The sequence below is a fragment of the Trichoderma evansii genome (assembly GCF_050947405.1).
Source record: "Trichoderma evansii strain SZMC 28006 chromosome Unknown GGI43scaffold_4, whole genome shotgun sequence".
Taxonomy (NCBI): domain Eukaryota; kingdom Fungi; phylum Ascomycota; class Sordariomycetes; order Hypocreales; family Hypocreaceae; genus Trichoderma; species Trichoderma evansii.
The window spans coordinates 1654949-1671966 of record NW_028145202.1 but is presented as its reverse complement, the minus strand read 5'-3'; the positions used below and the strand labels follow the sequence as shown (position 1 = coordinate 1671966).

The following is a 17018-nucleotide window of genomic DNA, read 5'->3' as shown; positions in this document are numbered from 1 at the left end:
TGGTACTCAATATAAAGCTTTATAATATGCCAGTCTATTTACCCCTGGCTACTTATTTAGAGCCAGGCAGTACATTGCCAAATATCCCCATGATTGTCCTGCCACTTGGGCATGTGTAACCTGCGTTCTATCTTGACCGCCCCGTAGCATGTCCATTATGTCCTTCCATAATCCATACCCGTGAGATCAAGAATACTCCATCCACAATGCATATATAAACGCCTCTAAAGCCAGTGTAACTCCGAGTCTAGAACAGGAAAGGTTCCTCGTAAACGAATTACTATTCTCCTGAGAAAAAAAGACAGAAATGGTAAAAAGAGAAAAATGTTCAATCTTCATGGCTGCTCAGATCACCATCCTCGTCACTGTCAGTCAAATCCACCTTTCTCTTGGCAATCTCGTGCTCCATCATCTCTCGGTATGTGCTCCAGCTCAGTGCACCAAACGCAACAATGATCATTGAGCCACCAATTATCGCCGCGGGGCTCAATGGCTGACCAGTGATGAACCAATCTGCAAGAGCAACGATGAAGATTGTGAGAAGAGCAGCGACAGACGACAGCACAGGTGACGTAAGGGATATGAGGATGAGGAACGAGGCGCTAAAGGTAGCATTGGAGAGCACGGCAAACAGGATGAGCAAGCACGTCGAGGCGTTTGGAATCTCGAAAATCTCCAGGCCGGACCAGTGCAGGAGGGGCAGCGGGATCCAGAGCACGCACACGGTGAAGAGCCCGATGCAGGAACCGAATGTGTTGGCAAAGATCATACCCCGGCCAGGAGAGACGCCATCAGGAGGACAGGCAAAACGCTTGTACAGGACCTCGTACAGTCCATACAGCACGGAGCCAACTCCAATGACAATGTTGCCCAAAAATCGGCTGCCTGCTTCTACATCCACGCCCTCTCCCTCATCAACACCCTGGCCCTCGGCAGATTGGCCACCAGTGTCGCCGTAGGCTACCACCAAGACGCCGACAATGGCGATGATGACGGCGACCGACTTGTCCAGGCGCAATGGCTCCTTGAGGAGAGGCACGGAGAAGGCATAGGCGAAGAATGCCGAGCAGTTGTAAATGGCGGTGAGGTCGGATGGCGTGGTGAGGCTAACGGCGACGTACCAGCTCAAGCCAGCCACAGTCAGGGCTGTTGTGATGAATGCGGTGGTTCGGGCCAGATACCGCACCGACTTTGCGACGGGCCGTTGTAAGCCAAAGACGTCCAGCGTCTGCAGCTCGACCATGAGGGCTGTCGACTTGACAAGCTGCAGGTGACGGCGCCAGAAGGTGTCCCAGGGCATGTCGCGCTTCTGCAGCCGCAGGATGAGCAGCTGGGCCGGCCACATCAGCACCCACGAGCTGTGCGTGAAGAACATCATGCAGTACGCCTTGTCCCAGCCCAGGTCGCCCTGAATGTGCGCGCTCAGCTCGGTCTGCACGCAAAAGGCCACCAGGCTAAGCACGAGGAAGAAGGCCGCATACGAGTACTTCTTGCGCGCCGAGCTGGCAGCCAATTCGCCCGGGCTGCGGCTGCGCATCGTCGAGCGCCGAGACATTGTCGCTGGTCGCGAGATTGGTTCGTACATGTTGTCCGAGCCGAAGTTGGACGCTCCAGCAGCCTGTCCGTCGCCTGAAGATCGTGAGGATCGGCCTCGCTCGACGTCTTTATCGCCCAAGTCTGCTCCTTCAGAAGAGTCGGGTCTGGAGAGCAGGGGCTCGCTGGAGCGACCATCGGCCGTGGTCTCACGAAAGAGGCCGGGTCGACGATTATCCGAGCCCATGGCTGTTGCGTCGAAAAAGGGTCAAAGATCGTCGCCGTCTTTGTTCGTTGTCAGCCAGCCGTTCAGGAGCGAAAACGGCGTTCAGACGGCTCGTATTGGGATGATGGCCTCCAGCAGTACTTTAGTTGGCGCGAGCGTCGCGGAGACGTTGGCTGTTGCGGGAGCATGTGGCTATCTCGGGCGAGACGGCTAGAGGAGCTGATGAGTCGTAGCTTGTACGCTTCTTTTTTCTCGAATATCAAGGAGAAAAGGCCAGCGAAGAAAGTCGGGGTTGGAGATTCGGATCTTCACTAGATGGAGAATTGGCAATTGTGGCGCGGATCCTTGGGGGCTTGGCAACGGCTAGATGTTACGGGTTTTTAAAACACAGGGGAACCTGTACTTGTTGGCCGAGATGAAAGTGGAAAGGCGAATTAGAATAGAAAGATGGAGGTTCCCAGAGGTATGCCGTCATTGCTGACATGCAGGCTTCGCCTTACGGCCCTTACGGCGGGTGCCAGCCACTAGAACGCCCCTGAGGCCCCCCAGAATCTCCGGGTGGCCGGCCTACGAGATGCGCTAGCGTAGCACTGGAAGCTGTCAGAGGCTGCACTGTAACTGCTGATGCGGTTATTAGAACACCCACGTAGCCAGCCCAGCCTTGGAACCATCACGAGGACGCAGCTCATGCTGTCTTAGGGTGACGTTATCTTGCAGTGGGAGCGTAAAATACTGCCCTGTTTATTTAAACGTTCCGAAGGGCGAACCAAGAATTATTTTATATGAAAGAGAAAAGATGACTACTTAGTGTCTTGGTTAAGTAATCGCTACGATACAAGACAATAATGTCGGTTATATCGTACACAGGTAGGTCTTTTACATAGTTTTTTACTCGTATTAAAACTTTTGTAGATCCTTCAGAATACATACATCTGGTTGCGCATGGTCTGGTCATCTGCCCAAACAAGCCGTCCAACCAGGCTCAAAGCCAAGTCCATTATAAGCAAGGCCGCCATCACGCCATCCATCACCCGCACAAGCCATTTATTTCGCACCTGGACCAAACAAGACTTGCTGAGGATCGTATTTGTACTCCAAGTCACCATGCCAATAGGCGACAGACTCGGGCTTGCAGATGATCCAGGCTTCCTCCAGCGCCTGCACCACCTCCTCGGGCAGCGGGCCCTTCTCAAAGTTATCCAGGTTGTTCTCCAGCTGCTCTACGCTCGAGACGCCAACAATGATGCCATCGTTTCCGTCCTTGATCTTGAGAGCTGAGTGGTGAACAAGCCATCGCATTGCCACCTCAATCAACGTCAGTCCTGCCTTTTCAGCAGCCTCCTCAACGATGCGCAGCGCCTCGAAAGTAGTGTCTCGGAAGTATCTGCCCCGTGAGATAGTTCCCATCGACGTATTGCCAGAATAACGCCCAGTTGTAGCAACGAAATCCTTGGACTTGATCTTTCCTGAGAAGAGGCCAGCAGCAAGAGGGTTGTACACCACGATATCGAGGCCATAGCGACGGCAGGCAACAACCAGCTCGGACTCAATGTTTCGAGTGATGGCGTTGTACATGGCCTGGAAGATAGTAGGGCGAACCCAGCCGTTATACTTGCATGTCAGCACGACCTCGGCTACTTCAAAAGCTGTGAAGTTGCTGAGACCCAGCTTGTCGAATTTGCCAGCCTTGTGAAGCTTGTCCACTGCCTCAAGCGTTTCGGCAAACGGTGTTGCCCGGTCTGGCTTGTGAAGATACAGAATCTACGGCGTCGCAATTAGCTAAAGCCTTCGCATTGTGAAGGGCTCTCTCTATTGGAGCTTTTTTTTTTTTTTTTTTTTTTTGGTTTCTCTCAATTTATAACAGAGAAGTGAAATTTAATGCAACGGGGTGTTTTGCGCCATCTCAGACTTACGTCAACTTTGTCAGTTCCCAACTCCTTCAAGCTCTTCTCGACGGATGCGACAACTTTGTCCGCTGTGTTGTCGCCATAGTTTCTAGGATACATGACCTTGGTCGCCAAAGTAAACCCGTTTTTCTTCCAGTTTGTCTGGGCTGTGAAACCTTCCTGGTTACCCTCGCCATACATTCGTGCCGTATCTATCTCATTGTATCCGCGAGACTGCAAAAGGTCCAGTGCCTTGTTGAACGTATCTACGTCGGTGATTTTGGCGCCGGCGCTTGGATCTTGGAAAAAGGTCATAAGACCAAGGATAAGTCGGGACTTGGGAGCAGACATTTTGGTTAGTTGTTATGTTCAAACCTGGTTACGTTAAGCGGCTCATAACAGGACAGTAAAGTGTGAGGCATCTGCAATATATAAGAGAGGGGAGTGGATCCCGATGTTCAGCAAATTCGCGGGGCGGCTTCCCCCACGGCAAATCGTTCGCATTGCTCTACACCCATTGCGTGCGGCTGATTAGGAATACTAGGCTAGGAACTTCGCCGATAGGATACGTGACAATCATGGTAAACTCCGACTGGCTTTGGCTGCCGATTCATGCTATCTCCGGTACCAGTGGCCGAACTATTAAACGAAAGTTCTACGGCTAGCATCGCAGATAATGTGCTGACAACCATGGAGCCGGCGGCAGCATCCGTCTCATCCTGCTAAACTACAGCAGGTAAGATTCTCCATTGCGCTGTTATTGACAGGCCCAGTTATAGTTCCCCTCCTCTGAGTGCGGCAGTTACTTCGGGTATAATACGAGGTACATAGGTATTTAAGAGAATGTCCACTGCCATGTTTAATACACTCCCACAAGCTCAATGAGATAAATCTTGTTTGGTAGGATGCAGAGTTGAACTATGCTACAAGCCGATAACGGAGATGCAACAACACGTAGATGGAAAGTTGGATCTACCACTTATATTCTGCATCGTCCAAACGTAGTCATTTATAAGCAGTTGAGCTTCTTTAGTCTAAAACCTTACCATCAATAGTAATATCATTGAGCAGTCAACATTTAATGAAGAATATTTGATTATGCTTGTCCTCAAACGCCGAAAGTTGGTTACCGCATATTAACTTGCTTTGCAATCTGATGTTAATAATGCATTTTTATGATCCAAACGTAGCATACAGAATACGAACCTCTTATACGTGGGGGCGGGGTGAAGCGCTGATGCGCCTTATCGATAGGACTTGATGATAGCAAACGCCGCCGGAGAAACCACGGCAAAAAGCCCCGTTCGACCGCGACTCGCAAATGTGTGCTAGAATTGATAGCTGGTGATGAAGTTTGGAGCTTCAAGCGGCGTGGTGGAATCGAATCAGCTGCCTCTGTGCAATCTGTGCTACTCGCATGTCTCAAATATGATCCAGTGAGCACCTTGATGGCTTATCTGCACCAATTGACTGCTAACAGCGTCCAGGCGCATCGTAACATAGATATAGTCAAACCATGAGGGCAAACCTGGCCCGTCATGGCAGGCGGTTACTTGTCTGCCAAGCGAGGACGGCGCCATCCTGCGCTTCGTATGCGGCTCCGGCTCGTCGAAGGCCAATCATCCAAAGACCGGTGACACACATCAACTTCGAGCGAACCTTTCTCGGCGGCTTGTTCCAGAAACCTCCGCGGCAGGTCAGACAGCCCGAGTACGAGCCGGGATGGCTGCAAATCATGGTGTGGAGGAGTCGCATGCTCGACAACGTCAGGCCTCAACCGCGAAGCGAAATGCTGGTTGCGTGGAAGAAGTTGATGCAATCAAAAATCGACACCAAGATGCCCTTTAACAGCACACAAGCTTTGCAATGCCGACGATTACTAGAGTATCTTGCAGATCCAGAAAGCGCCGATGATAAAAAGCTTGCTCCCATCCACCTATCAATGGCGAGGCAAGTCCTCCTTGAGATTGACCCAGTCGAACGAACGCAGAATCATCTTGATTTGGCGAAATGTCTACATTCCGTGTGGTCTGCGGGAAACTTTCGCAGCAAGAGAGCCAACCCCGTGGTGTTTCAATGGTCCTCTCTGGTCAAGGCTATGAGTCTTTATGGCGGATCCCGCGAAGCCGTCCAGATGCTGTATGAGAAATGGGAACAGCCAGACTATTTTAACTGCATAAGCCAACAAGACCGGCTCTTGGAAGTCGTCGCAAATGGGTTAGCAAGAGAAGGATGCGAAGCCGAGCTAATGAAGCTGGTTGAATATGCTGAAAACCACAATGTGCCATACAATGCCAGAATTCAGTATATTGTGGTCAGATTTTTTGCCGAACGAGATCGCGTCGACGAAACCAAATACTGGCTCGATAAACCGCTCCTGGGCGGCAACATACAGGCACATGTATACCGTATCTTGGCGCCTTTCGCCATGCGCAACAACCTCCAAGAGTGGGCGACTTCACTCTTCTTGAAGCTCGGCGAATCGCAGCCGTGGAAAAAATATTGGAGCATATTGCTTCAAGCAATACTCATTACGAGAAAGAGCCTTGCTGAAGTGGACACCATGATGTCACATATGGTTGACGGCAATGGAGAGATATCTCCAGACATTCACATGATTAACGGCCTCCTCAGAGTTGCTGCTGAACAACGAGAAGCTGCTCTAGGCGAAGACATTCTTGCGCTCGCCGCAAAAAGAGGCCTTGCTCCCAATGGAGAAACACATCTCATCTTGCTAAACCTGTGGCTTGAGACTGGCAATTTGATCGGCGCACGAGAGGCATACAATCAAACTAGACATATACAGCCTTGGGCTAACGAGTCCAAGCCTCACCTATTTGGTGAATTCCGCACAGCTGTTAACGAGTATCTGGTGGCATTGGCAAGGCAGAAACAGCCCGACTTCAAGTTTATTTCGTCAGTTATTGAAACCGTTGAAGAAGACCAGATGAGGCTTGAGCCAGCCACTGTTGCGGCACTCTGCTTGAGGTTCCTGGAGAATGACCAGCATTTTGATGTTATGGATATCCTCTCTATTTATTCTTTCATATACAGCGAATCAGAGCGAGAGACTATTCAAAACGCCTTTGTCTCCTTCTGCCTCGACCGCAGCACGAGTACAAATCGAGCCTGGGGCGCGTATCAGCTTCTCCAACAATTTTTCCAGGACACCAGCTTTGAGCTACGTGTATCATTAATGAATGCATTTTTCGAGCGAAGACGCCCAGACATGGCTTCACATGTCTTTGGACATATGCGGGCACACCGAAACAAATCATACCATCCTACATTAGACACCTACATCACATGTCTGGAAGGATTTGCTCGATATCCTGACCAAGAAGGTCTGGAAATGGTACATAATATGCTAAAGATGGATGTCCGGTTACAGCCGTCGACAAAGCTATATACTGCGTTGATGTTGGCGTACACAGGCTGTGGCCAGCCACTAATAGCGCTGGATTACTGGACTCAAATCACGCAGTCTAGAGAGGGGCCATCATATGCTACATTAGAGGCAATGTTCTGGACGCTGGAAAAGAAAAACGGCGGACATAAGCAAGCCCGGGAGGTTTGGCAGAAAATCGAAAGAATGGATTTGGAAGTACCGCCCAGCGTCTACAGCGCATATCTCGGCGCTATAGCAGGAAGTGGAAACGAAAAGGAGGTTCGAAGTCTAATTATGGGGATGGCGTCTGTTGTCGGATCAGAGCCAGATGCTATGACGTGAGTCCAAAATCTCTTCCCCCTATTCTCCAATAGTTGAAGTAAGTCCATCGCATCGCTAACTCGATCTATATAGACTCGGCATCACATATAATGCTCTGCCCGGACAGCAGCTTCAGCAAGGATTCCAGGAGTGGGCCAAGGGCCGATATCAAGATACTTGGACAGAGCTGATGAAGGTGGGCAGGCGGATGGACGAGTATTCGCTGTGCCAATTCAAAATAGAACGGATCATGAAGGCTTAGAAACAAACAAAGCTGAGTGTACAACATTGAAGAAAAAAGGATGATCATGACATTGTAATTGAGGGCGGCATCTATTGTACACATAGTTTGGGGGGGAAATATCTAGCTATAAATAAAACATTGTCTTGCATGAGCGCCATATTTATAGAAGGCAGCTCTGAACAAAAATTCAATCATACTGCGCCATTTTTTGTTTGCTTAAACCTCTCATCTCCTCTCGGGGAAGAAGCTGTCCCTGATCATCTCCGGGTGAGCGTGAATTGTCGGGTACAGACCCATGCCCTGAACTCGTCGGATCATCTTGGCAATCTTGCGCTGGTTGACGGGACGAAGGCTGGTGCCGGATGAGTGGGTGATTTGGCCAGAGGTGGAGGTGAATTCCTGGATTAAAGAAAAGTTCTATGCGCTGCATTAGTTTCCACTACCTCCTTTTTCTTCCAGTCTCAGACCATAGGAGTCTGATGTGAGCCATACCTTGTACATATCCAAAGGTCGAATTCCCAGCGCATCAACAACATCACCACCTCTAGGTGACCTCTTCCTCCACTTCTGCATCTCCACAGGGCTCATATCATGCGGCGAGTAAACATCACCAGCGTCCCACCTTCGGGGCATCTGCTTCAGGTAATCGTTTGAGTTCTTCTGGTTGCGCATAATATCGAGATGAGCCTGCTTGTTCCTCAGGGAAGTCTGGCCCGCGCGCTTATATCTAGTCATCAAGTCGGCAGCAGCCTCGCTAGGCTTGTGCGCAGACTGCGAACCGGAACGTGGGGAAGCAGACGATCGTGAGGAAGTCGGGTTGTTGATGGAGAGGAGGCTGCTGCTGGACGAGTGGCGGTGGTGAGAATCTCCGCGGGGCGGTGCGCAGACTGCAGCGCTGGTTGAGAAGGCCCGGATCGAGAGGCCGCGCATGGCGCAGGATGAAGGGAGGAGAGAAGGCATGGCGGGCGAATTGAGCTGGCAAAAACGTCAAGGTGCCTCGGATTGCTTGGTAGCTGGTGATAGCGAAATCCTGGTGTTGTGCTAAAGGTGGCGGGCGGAACTCTTCCGCGAGTGGTACCGCAGCGCCCCACTTAAAAATATCCTGCGATTTTCATTTTCGAGACTCTCCTCCAAATCTTTGGACGATACTTGCAATCAGCGCATTTCATACCAACCAATTCCTCTTTCCTGGGCTGCGACCGTCTTTCAACTTGACAACCGAAGAAAGAAATAATTGTAACTGCGACAACCTGCCAAAGAGGCTCCCGACAAAATGGTGCGAAAACTCAAGCATCACGAGCAGAAGCTTCTGCGCAAGACAGACTTCTTCACATACAAGCAAGACAGCAACCACCGCGACAAGCTCGTCAGACGGCGGTACATGATCCAGAACCCAGAGGACTACCACAAGTACAACAGACTTTGCGGCGTGAGTCTTATAGCCTCAACTCTTCCTCCAACTCCAGTTTCAATATCCTAACACTTCTTCAGTCCATCCGCCAACTCGCCCATCGCCTCTCCCTCCTGCCCCCCGAAAACCCCATCCGCCGCAAACACGAAGAGCTCCTCCTCAACAAGCTCTACGACATGGGCATCCTCTCCTCCGCCTCCAAGCTCTCCGCCGTCGAGAACAACGTCACCGTCAGCGCCTTTGCCCGCCGCCGCCTCCCCGTCGTCATGACACGGCTGCGCATGGCCGAGACCGTCCAGGCGGCCACCAAGCTGATTGAGCAGGGCCATGTGCGCGTCGGCACCGACGAGATCACCGACCCGGCGTACCTGGTGACGAGGAACACGGAGGACTTTGTGACGTGGGCGGTGGGAAGCAAGATTAAGAAGAACATTATGAAGTACAGGGATGAGCTGGATGACTTTGAGCTGCTGTGATCGGTCTTTTCTTGTTGCTTTTTACTTTTTTCTTCATCTTTTTTTCTTCGATTTGGTTTTATGAAGGATGCTGGGTTTTGTGCAAGGAGAGGATTCTCCTTTAGACAGCGCATGGGGGAGAGCATATTGCCAGGAAGCTAAATTCGGCGTTACGGGCTTGGTTGGTTAATTAAGGCTGTTCTTGGGTTGCATTACAGCCAGATATTGCAAGAGATATAGATAATACTCTCAAATTTACTTGTACAAGGCATTTTACACTGTTCGCGCTCATAGCAGGGGAGTTCAGACGTAGTTCCCTCCTCTCTGGTCGGATAGACACACCTGCTGTATACCCACATTGCTAGATACATTTCGCCAGAGCACATATTCACCTCTTAGAGCCTTCATTCTTGCCCTCTTTTGCTACTATACAGCTCCCTTTACTAGGCAATAAATTGTCAGCGTACATTAACTTAAGCTTTCAATGACAGCCACAACAACAGGTGTTGCAAACATGGCCACTCTGCGCTCACTAATCAGAAAACGAATCAAAGCTCTTCTCAAGTAAGCAAGCCGTCGCGATTTTCTTTTCTTTCCTATGCCCAAAGTATAAAATGCTTTATGAACGCCGTTCAAATTCTTTCCTGTGTATGCGACTGTTAAGATTATGCCGCGCCATCTTTCAACCGAGCTATCACAATCGTTCCGATCCTCGCCCGCTTCATTCACATTTCCTGGACAAAACCCCTTGATGTATTTCAGAGCCATAATCACCCCTGTAACTCGGTAAAACAATACACCTTCAAATATCGAAATTCTCATCCACCATAATCGCAACGACTCCAAACATCTCATCTTCACCAGTGGAGGAGCTGAGACCGGGAACTCCACTAGCATCGGCCCCACACCCGTAGCTTCGTTTGCAAAAGGCGCAGTTTGCACAGAGAAAGGGCTAGGCACACATGTGTATGGAGGATCTTGTGCCAGGTAGACACACTGTGCGTGCCGGGTATAAAAGCCCACATCTAAACAGGCTCCCACACTCTTCTCTCTCTTTTCCCCCTGGTGAGCCTAAAAGATCTTGTTCTTTTGCTTCTTCTTTTCGCTTTATTGGGCTCCCTTTTTTTTTCCTTCCGATCCCTTATTTCAACACAAGGGGTCGCCATAAAAGTCGCCATCGTGCCATTCACATTTATATAAGTCCCCTGAGTGCTGGACGGCAGCTACCCTCTCCTCTTTCACCATGGGCATCTTGGCCACCATATGGGATGCCTTCATACATATCATAGATCCATGGCTCTTCATGGGTATTTCTGTCCGTCATATACCCGCCACCATACGGGGTCTCATCCGTGATAAGGACTATCGAGCTTTGTTCTCACTCTCAAGATTCGAAGAAGCTCTGTTCGGTACATTCTGGGCCACCATCGGGCCGAATGTCAAGCTCAATGCAGAGCAGCACGTCATTCCTCTCCTTGAAGGTCGTACCAAAGGCGGTGTTGTTCACGATGAAGTCGTGAGCACCCCGATTTATGGTACGGTGATCGAAGTTGGTGCCGGAAGCGGTATGTATGCAGACGTTTTTGCTCGTTTTCGCGAAAATGCCGACAGCGCCCACGACACCGAAGGCCTTCGACACAGAAAAACCACAGGCGGCCATATCATCAAGATGTACGGCGTAGAACCCAACCCCATTTCCGCCAAAGCGCTTGAACAACGTGTAAAGGACCTCGGTATGGACGACATATATCACGTTGTCCCTGTCGGTATCGAATCTGTCGACGATCCCTCCGCCTGGAATGGCAAGATCGAGCCAGGCAGTGTTGACTGCATCGTCAGTGTCCTTTGTCTCTGTAGTATCCCCGAGCCTGAGAAGAACATCAAGCTTTTGTACAAGCTGCTCAAGCCAGGGGGTCATTGGTACGCCTATGAGCACGTCAAGGTATGGCGTGGAGGCCCATTGCTCAGCCTATATCAGCGTAAGTTAGCGCCCACGCTCTGCTTCTATTCCAATTATAATCATACCAAAAACTAACGACTTTCGATTTGCCAGGCTTCGTCAACTTCATCTGGCCACACTTAATTGGAGGATGTGAGCTCTGTCGCGATACCGAGAAGAGTCTCCGGGCTGCTGGCACTTTCACAGAGATTGACTTCGTGCAGCCCGAGGCTCACCCCCCTTACGAACTTTTACCTCACAAAATTGGCGTTCTGACGAAATAATTCTTGATTTAACAAGTTTTGCCTGCGCAGCGAATACCCATAAATAGAAAGACCTCATTTGAGCAGCAACTCTTTCTCAAAGCTCGTCATCATCGTCATCGTCCAAAAGAAATATCGATGTCCTCTTGGATTTTTCGTCTCCCGGTATCGGCTTCCCCTCATCAGCAAATTCACGCTTTCTTGCGTCTGTTTTCTCCTTTTTGATATCCTCCGTGATATCTTCAGCCATCATTTCCGTTTTGATTTCATACTTTATGCCACTCGGCAAATTCCCAGTCATTTCCTCCTTCTCTTCCTCCTTTTTTACAATTTCTGCCTTGACCTGAGGCCAGGGCTCCAAGTTTTCGAGCTTTACCCCGCTTCTTGCCTCATCATCCTTCATCGCATTCGGTTTTAGCTTGTGCTCAAGCTTCAGGGCTTTTGCCCGCATGTCTGCCGGCGAGTTTTCGCGGTTGACGATACCCTCTTTCTCCAGCTTAGCCTCGCGTCTCTTATAGAATGAATTCAAACAATTCCTTCTTGTTTCTGTTGTCCAGCTTTCCACAATAAGAGCAAAGTCTGTAGCATTGGCGAAGCCAAACTCCCTAGCCATCTCACAAAATTGCCGCAAGCAAACGTCTTCGGGCGGTTTAAATTTGCTGTGCAGCCCATCGCCATCATCCACATCGCTATCAGCAAATAGAGTAGCTTGACCCGCAAGGTCCCCCTCGCCAAATAGTCTCATAGCCGCCTGCCGTGAAAGCTGTTCCTCTACCTTGGAAGACCCAATCACCTCAGAATTGTCGTGCGTGTATTCTACACCAGCTGCCGCAAGGATTGCTTGCACAGCGTCGCTTTTGGGACGGTTGACTTTCTTAGAATCAATGGCTTTTTCCTTGTCATTAGAGGTCAACAAGTCTGCCAGCTGACTTAGGCCTCCATCTTCCGAATCGCCGTCTTCTTCACGTTTGGCGACTCCCAAATCTTCCCCGTCTTTCGCAGCCTCTTCTATATCAACATCGACCAAATGTACCCCAGCTTTAGCCTCAGCAATATTTGTCTTGTTGACAATATCGCGGAGCAAGCCCATATCGCTATGGTAAGTGAAAATATTTGATAGTCCAAAAATTTCGCCCTTTCGTTCAGTATCTTGCTGAACACCGCGAAAATATCGTCGCTCAGACGAGGCAGTATATCCAATATTTGCTTGCTGCTGCTTGTAGATTTGGCGGGCATAGACAATTTCTTCAATCGTCCCAACAGAGATAAGTCTGAAAACTTCAACATCTCGCGTTTGGCCTATCCGATAAGCTCGATCTTGGGCCTGTAGGTCATATGCGGGATTCCAATGAGGATCAATGATGACGACCTTGTTAGCCGAGGTGATATTCAGCCCGACTCCGCCAGCCTTGGTCGATATGAGAAACACAAATTGAGTGGGATCCGAATTAAAAGTGTCAACCACATCTTGACGCGCCTCGTAGCTCAAAGAGCCGTCCAGGTAGCTCACAGTGTAGCTTGTGTTGGTAAAGAGATGCTGCAATATGCGAAGTAATCGCACGCTGTGAGAAAACACCAGAACTTTGTTTCCGCCCCCATGCCAAAACTTGAGCAATTTCTTGAGAATTTTCCACTTGCCACAAAACTCCGGATTGACCAGGTTACTAATCCGATCTCGCTTCTCGTATAGCACTCTCCAAGTATCAGGCATGCATCTCTGCAGTATCGCAAGTTCTTGTTCATGTTTCTCTTCCAAATCTGTTGTCAATGGCACCAGCAGCGTGAGATGGTTGGCCAGTTTTTGTAAAACCATAATACTGGGAAAGACAGCGCTCTGCCAGCGTTTGCCATTTGGAAGATGCTGGTCACAGCACCAACCCTTTTTACCTCCATGTTCGCAGTCTTCGGAAGCAGTCCGTAAAATAGCTACTTCTGCACTACCAAGGAAGTTTTCGTATGCTTCCAGTTGTAGGTCTGTAAGGGGACAGAAGACCACTCGGTCAGTCTTCTTCGGCAGCTGATCTGCAATCAGAGATTTCATGCGGCGCAGAAAGTATCGAGGAAGGAGGTTTTCAACCAGTTTCTTTGCTGTCTGCCTTGCGAGGCTCAGTTGCGCAACAGTTGCCTCATGTGACTGGCCAACAGTCAAAGGCTTTGTAATAGTATTTGACCACTCCGCCTTGGCACCAAAATGGCCCGGGTTGGTCCAATCCAACAATGTCCAGAGTTCTTCATATCTATTTTGAATAGCAGTTCCTGTTAGGCCAATCCGACAAAGCGCATTGACTTCTTGCATTGCTTTGGTGGTCTCGGAATAACGGTCTTTGAGTCGATGGCATTCGTCTGCGATTATAGCATCCCACTGTACCATGTTGATGGAGCTGCGAGAGTTTTTATATGTCTCGTATGTCGTAATCATAATTTCCAGCATACCGGCCCGAGCTGCGCCAAGTACGTCGTCTTTGTTTGCGCCGTGGAACACATCTACATGCCACCACCCCCATCGGCTCAGCTCGTTTCTCCAATTCATAATTAGAGATCCGGGGCAGACGATAAGTATCTTGGGATACCATCGATTACCATATAATCTCATTTGCCTCAGACGCTTCCCATCTCGTTCATCGCCCGTTTTTCCAAAAGCGGTCGTTAGGAAAGCAGCGACTTGAACCGTCTTGCCGAGACCCATGTCGTCTCCCAAGATACCTCCCTCTTGGTATACAAATTTCCTGTGCAGAAATCGAACACCGTCAACTTGATAATCACGTAAGTACTGCGCAATTGATGCTGGGATGAGACCACCTGACTGAGGAAGTTCGATATCTTCGTATGGCCGAGACGGTTTGATACCACTTCTTGGATCAAAATCTGGCCTCTCCTTTAGCTCTTTAAGCCTCCTTGACTCATCGAATTCGATATCAGTGAAATCAGGCGGTAGCATCAGCGCTGATTCGTGATATAGCTTCCTCTTAGCATCAAAGTCTCTTCTCCGCTCAATCAGGTAGTCGGGGAGGTCCAAAGTCTCTGCATCATCCTCTGCACGGCCATTATTTCGGCTATCCTTTTCATCTTTCTTTTTCCTAATGGATTTACGTTTTGTCTTCCGTTTCTTTGGCTTGGAAGGCACACTGTCTGATTCATCCGTCCACTGAACCTTTTCCGTCAACTCGGGTTCGATTTTCCTCTTTGGAGGTGGGGGTTTTGCCGATCCCTCAAACCCATCTTCGGAAGCAGATTCTGTATCGTCATCATCTGACAATACAATGACATTACTTGCCATTTTTTGTAGCCAAAGCGGCAAAAATGTCACAAGAAGTCAGCGACGAAACGCGTAGCGATAACGCGAGATGCAATGGCGGACCCACGTGACGCTTGCAATGCTCATGGTCTCTACTGCCTAAGCACACTACATAGTGCCCGTCGTTTAGCGGCTGTCAGGCCTTGGATCCAGCTCTAGGCAGCACTGCGACGACGGTGCTCTACGTCGCTGGATATTCGGCGTTGTAATCGCAATTGAGAGCCCAAGTACATGCATTAAATCAAGCAGACTACATGCTACATGTATCTTATTATATAAACCTTCGCAACTGGCCATTATGCAGGCACGGCTTGGTAGTAGCCATACATATGTTATTATCGACGTCATGCCGCTTTAACAAGTTCAATACTTGCATGAGTCTGAGCTAGCAGCGTTTGAGTATTTCACTTTTTATGGGTTTCTGGCTGCCTTTGGGCCATTTTAGAAGCCAATATTCCAATAAGTTGCGCGTATGGGATGGGATTGGCAAGTATATCGGCCAATTCAGCTTTTGAAGCCTCAGATCTTACACTAGCATTGCTTATTGCTCATAAGGAATACAGCCCACACGTTGGCGGTAGCCCTGCCCAAAGGTGGTATTATCTCATCAAATAATTATCAAGATTGAGCCGAGCTGCCACATCCATCGCTAAGGCAAATATGTAACAAGTCAAAGGATATACCATGTAATCGGTAGTGTCTTACCCAAGCAGCAATGCTTGATGACCACATCAAGATCTATTTAGTGCCAGGGTGACATGACTGATGAGATAATCTCTGCCCGTAAATTTTGGGCAGCCCAGAACACCCAGGGAAGTCGACTTTTTATATATGCTAAGATGCTTATGCCAGCGATGTGCAGAGCAAGAAGTTCTCTTTGAAGATTTGCAAACCAAGATGAAGATAGTCGCTATAGCTAGGAACATTAAAAAGTACCACCAGCTCCTGTCACCAGAGCTGAAAAATTGAAGCAAATGATCACTTTTGTTCATCTTTCTTTTTTATCATAAATCGACATTCGCCATGGCAGCAACTCTCTCTTTAAGCCCCGAGGAAGCGCGCGATCGAATCGCCATCCGTCAAGTCATCGACCGATATGCTCACTGCGCTGATCGCCGCTTGCCAGACGAGCAAATGTCACTTTTCACCGACAAAACCAACTTCTTAGTATACATGCAAGGAGAAGGAACGTCTCCTTCGCAAGTCGTCGAAAAAAAAGAGGATTTGCGGCCAGTCTTCGAGTTTCTGCGCGGCTACACCCACACAACACACTTCAATGGACAAAGCACTATCGACATTGGACCAGACGGCAGGACTGCTTCTGGGGAAACATATTGCACTGCATATCATTTGTCCGAAAAGGATGGCCAGCGACAGATGTATGTGGCCAGTCTGCGATACCAAGATATCTTGAAGAAAGAGGTCGATGATGTCTGGCGGTTCTCAGAGCGGAAGCTGTATCTCGATTGGTCAGAGTCTAGACCTTCGAACCCATAGTCCTTCCATTAGATTATTTTTTTCAAGAGTCATGGCGTTATCATTTCGCCACCTGCATTATGAATACACAAATCGTTCATATTCCACACTTTGTAGGTTGTGCTGTTTAAATTCCGACCCAATCTCGCGTATATGGCTTCAATTGGATCTTCAATTTTATCGTACGATTCTTCATTTCGTATTTAGCCTTTGGCTAAAAAAGGCACACCTTTGCAGGTTTACCGCACATATTCCTAATCTGTAGAAGCAAAAGTGGTCAGATTTTAGAGCACCAGATACCACAGAGGGAGGGCGACATGCGGGGGCGCCGAGACATAATTCGGCATATCGCTCAAAGGATTCCGTATGCTTGTGGTGTATGGCCAAGACGGCAACTAATTCTATCGCAGACAATCCTTGCATCTGATTCGTTAAAGTCTTCAGGTAACGCACCAAGTCTCCAGATATACTAGTTGCCGCCACCGCTCCAAGGTCAAAGGTGTCACCTATCCCAAACGCATCATCGCATTCCGGGAAGAAACTAGCAAATTCTGGGCCAATTATTCCATCTCATTTTCATT

The 17018-nt window shown here is 49.2% G+C and overlaps 7 protein-coding genes across 7 annotated transcripts; 4 read left to right on the top strand and 3 right to left on the bottom strand.

The window, feature by feature from the left end:
• Positions 1-328: 328 nt before the first annotated feature.
• GGI43DRAFT_421270 (NADP-dependent oxidoreductase domain-containing protein) lies at positions 329-3996 on the bottom strand (the record flags this gene model as incomplete). Its single annotated transcript, XM_083207926.1, has 4 exons — positions 329-1782; positions 2242-2283; positions 2815-3520; positions 3673-3996. The coding sequence occupies 4 exons, from the start codon at positions 3994-3996 to the stop codon at positions 329-331; spliced, it is 2526 nt and encodes an 841-aa protein (XP_083063521.1).
• Positions 3997-5161: 1165 nt separating this feature from the next.
• Positions 5162-7616, top strand: GGI43DRAFT_381368 (uncharacterized protein; the record flags this gene model as incomplete). Its single annotated transcript, XM_083203118.1, has 2 exons — positions 5162-7371; positions 7448-7616. 2 exons carry the CDS (start codon positions 5162-5164, stop codon positions 7614-7616), a joined length of 2379 nt encoding a protein of 792 aa, XP_083063520.1.
• A 186-nt stretch (positions 7617-7802) lies between these two features.
• On the bottom strand, positions 7803-8637 carry GGI43DRAFT_398599 (ribosomal protein S18). Its single transcript, XM_083205232.1, has one exon. The coding sequence runs from the start codon at positions 8556-8558 to the stop codon at positions 8028-8030; it is 531 nt and encodes a 176-aa protein (XP_083063519.1). The 5' UTR covers positions 8559-8637; the 3' UTR covers positions 7803-8027.
• Positions 8638-9735, top strand: GGI43DRAFT_398598 (snoRNA-binding rRNA-processing protein IMP3). Its single transcript, XM_083205231.1, has 2 exons — positions 8638-9027; positions 9090-9735. The coding sequence occupies exons 1-2, from the start codon at positions 8872-8874 to the stop codon at positions 9483-9485; spliced, it is 552 nt and encodes a 183-aa protein (XP_083063518.1). The 5' UTR covers positions 8638-8871; the 3' UTR covers positions 9486-9735.
• A 799-nt stretch (positions 9736-10534) lies between these two features.
• On the top strand, positions 10535-11939 carry GGI43DRAFT_297168 (S-adenosyl-L-methionine-dependent methyltransferase). Its single transcript, XM_083201468.1, has 2 exons — positions 10535-11443; positions 11518-11939. Exons 1-2 carry the CDS (start codon positions 10708-10710, stop codon positions 11685-11687), a joined length of 906 nt encoding a protein of 301 aa, XP_083063517.1. The 5' UTR covers positions 10535-10707; the 3' UTR covers positions 11688-11939.
• GGI43DRAFT_297175 (P-loop containing nucleoside triphosphate hydrolase protein) lies at positions 11726-15463 on the bottom strand. Its single transcript, XM_083201470.1, has one exon. The coding sequence runs from the start codon at positions 14941-14943 to the stop codon at positions 11764-11766; it is 3180 nt and encodes a 1059-aa protein (XP_083063516.1). The 5' UTR covers positions 14944-15463; the 3' UTR covers positions 11726-11763.
• Positions 15464-16692, top strand: GGI43DRAFT_297174 (nuclear transport factor 2 family protein). Its single transcript, XM_083201469.1, has one exon. The coding sequence runs from the start codon at positions 15985-15987 to the stop codon at positions 16456-16458; it is 474 nt and encodes a 157-aa protein (XP_083063515.1). The 5' UTR covers positions 15464-15984; the 3' UTR covers positions 16459-16692.
• The last annotated feature ends 326 nt before the right edge of the window (positions 16693-17018 follow it).

What these genes read in the sequence shown, in the direction of transcription:
- GGI43DRAFT_297174 (XM_083201469.1), top strand. Translation starts at nt 15,985, where the DNA reads ATGGCAGCAACTCTCTCTTTAAGCCCCGAGGAAGCGCGCGATCGAATC.
- GGI43DRAFT_297175 (XM_083201470.1), bottom strand. Translation starts at nt 14,943, where the DNA reads ATGGCAAGTAATGTCATTGTATTGTCAGATGATGACGATACAGAATCT.
- GGI43DRAFT_398599 (XM_083205232.1), bottom strand. Translation starts at nt 8,558, where the DNA reads ATGCCTTCTCTCCTCCCTTCATCCTGCGCCATGCGCGGCCTCTCGATC.
- GGI43DRAFT_398598 (XM_083205231.1), top strand. Translation starts at nt 8,872, where the DNA reads ATGGTGCGAAAACTCAAGCATCACGAGCAGAAGCTTCTGCGCAAGACA. An exon ending in AGTACAACAGACTTTGCGGC is followed by an intron (nt 9,028 to 9,089) that starts GTGAGTCTTATA and finishes ACACTTCTTCAG; the next exon opens with TCCATCCGCCAACTCGCCCA.
- GGI43DRAFT_297168 (XM_083201468.1), top strand. Translation starts at nt 10,708, where the DNA reads ATGGGCATCTTGGCCACCATATGGGATGCCTTCATACATATCATAGAT. An exon ending in ATTGCTCAGCCTATATCAGC is followed by an intron (nt 11,444 to 11,517) that starts GTAAGTTAGCGC and finishes TCGATTTGCCAG; the next exon opens with GCTTCGTCAACTTCATCTGG.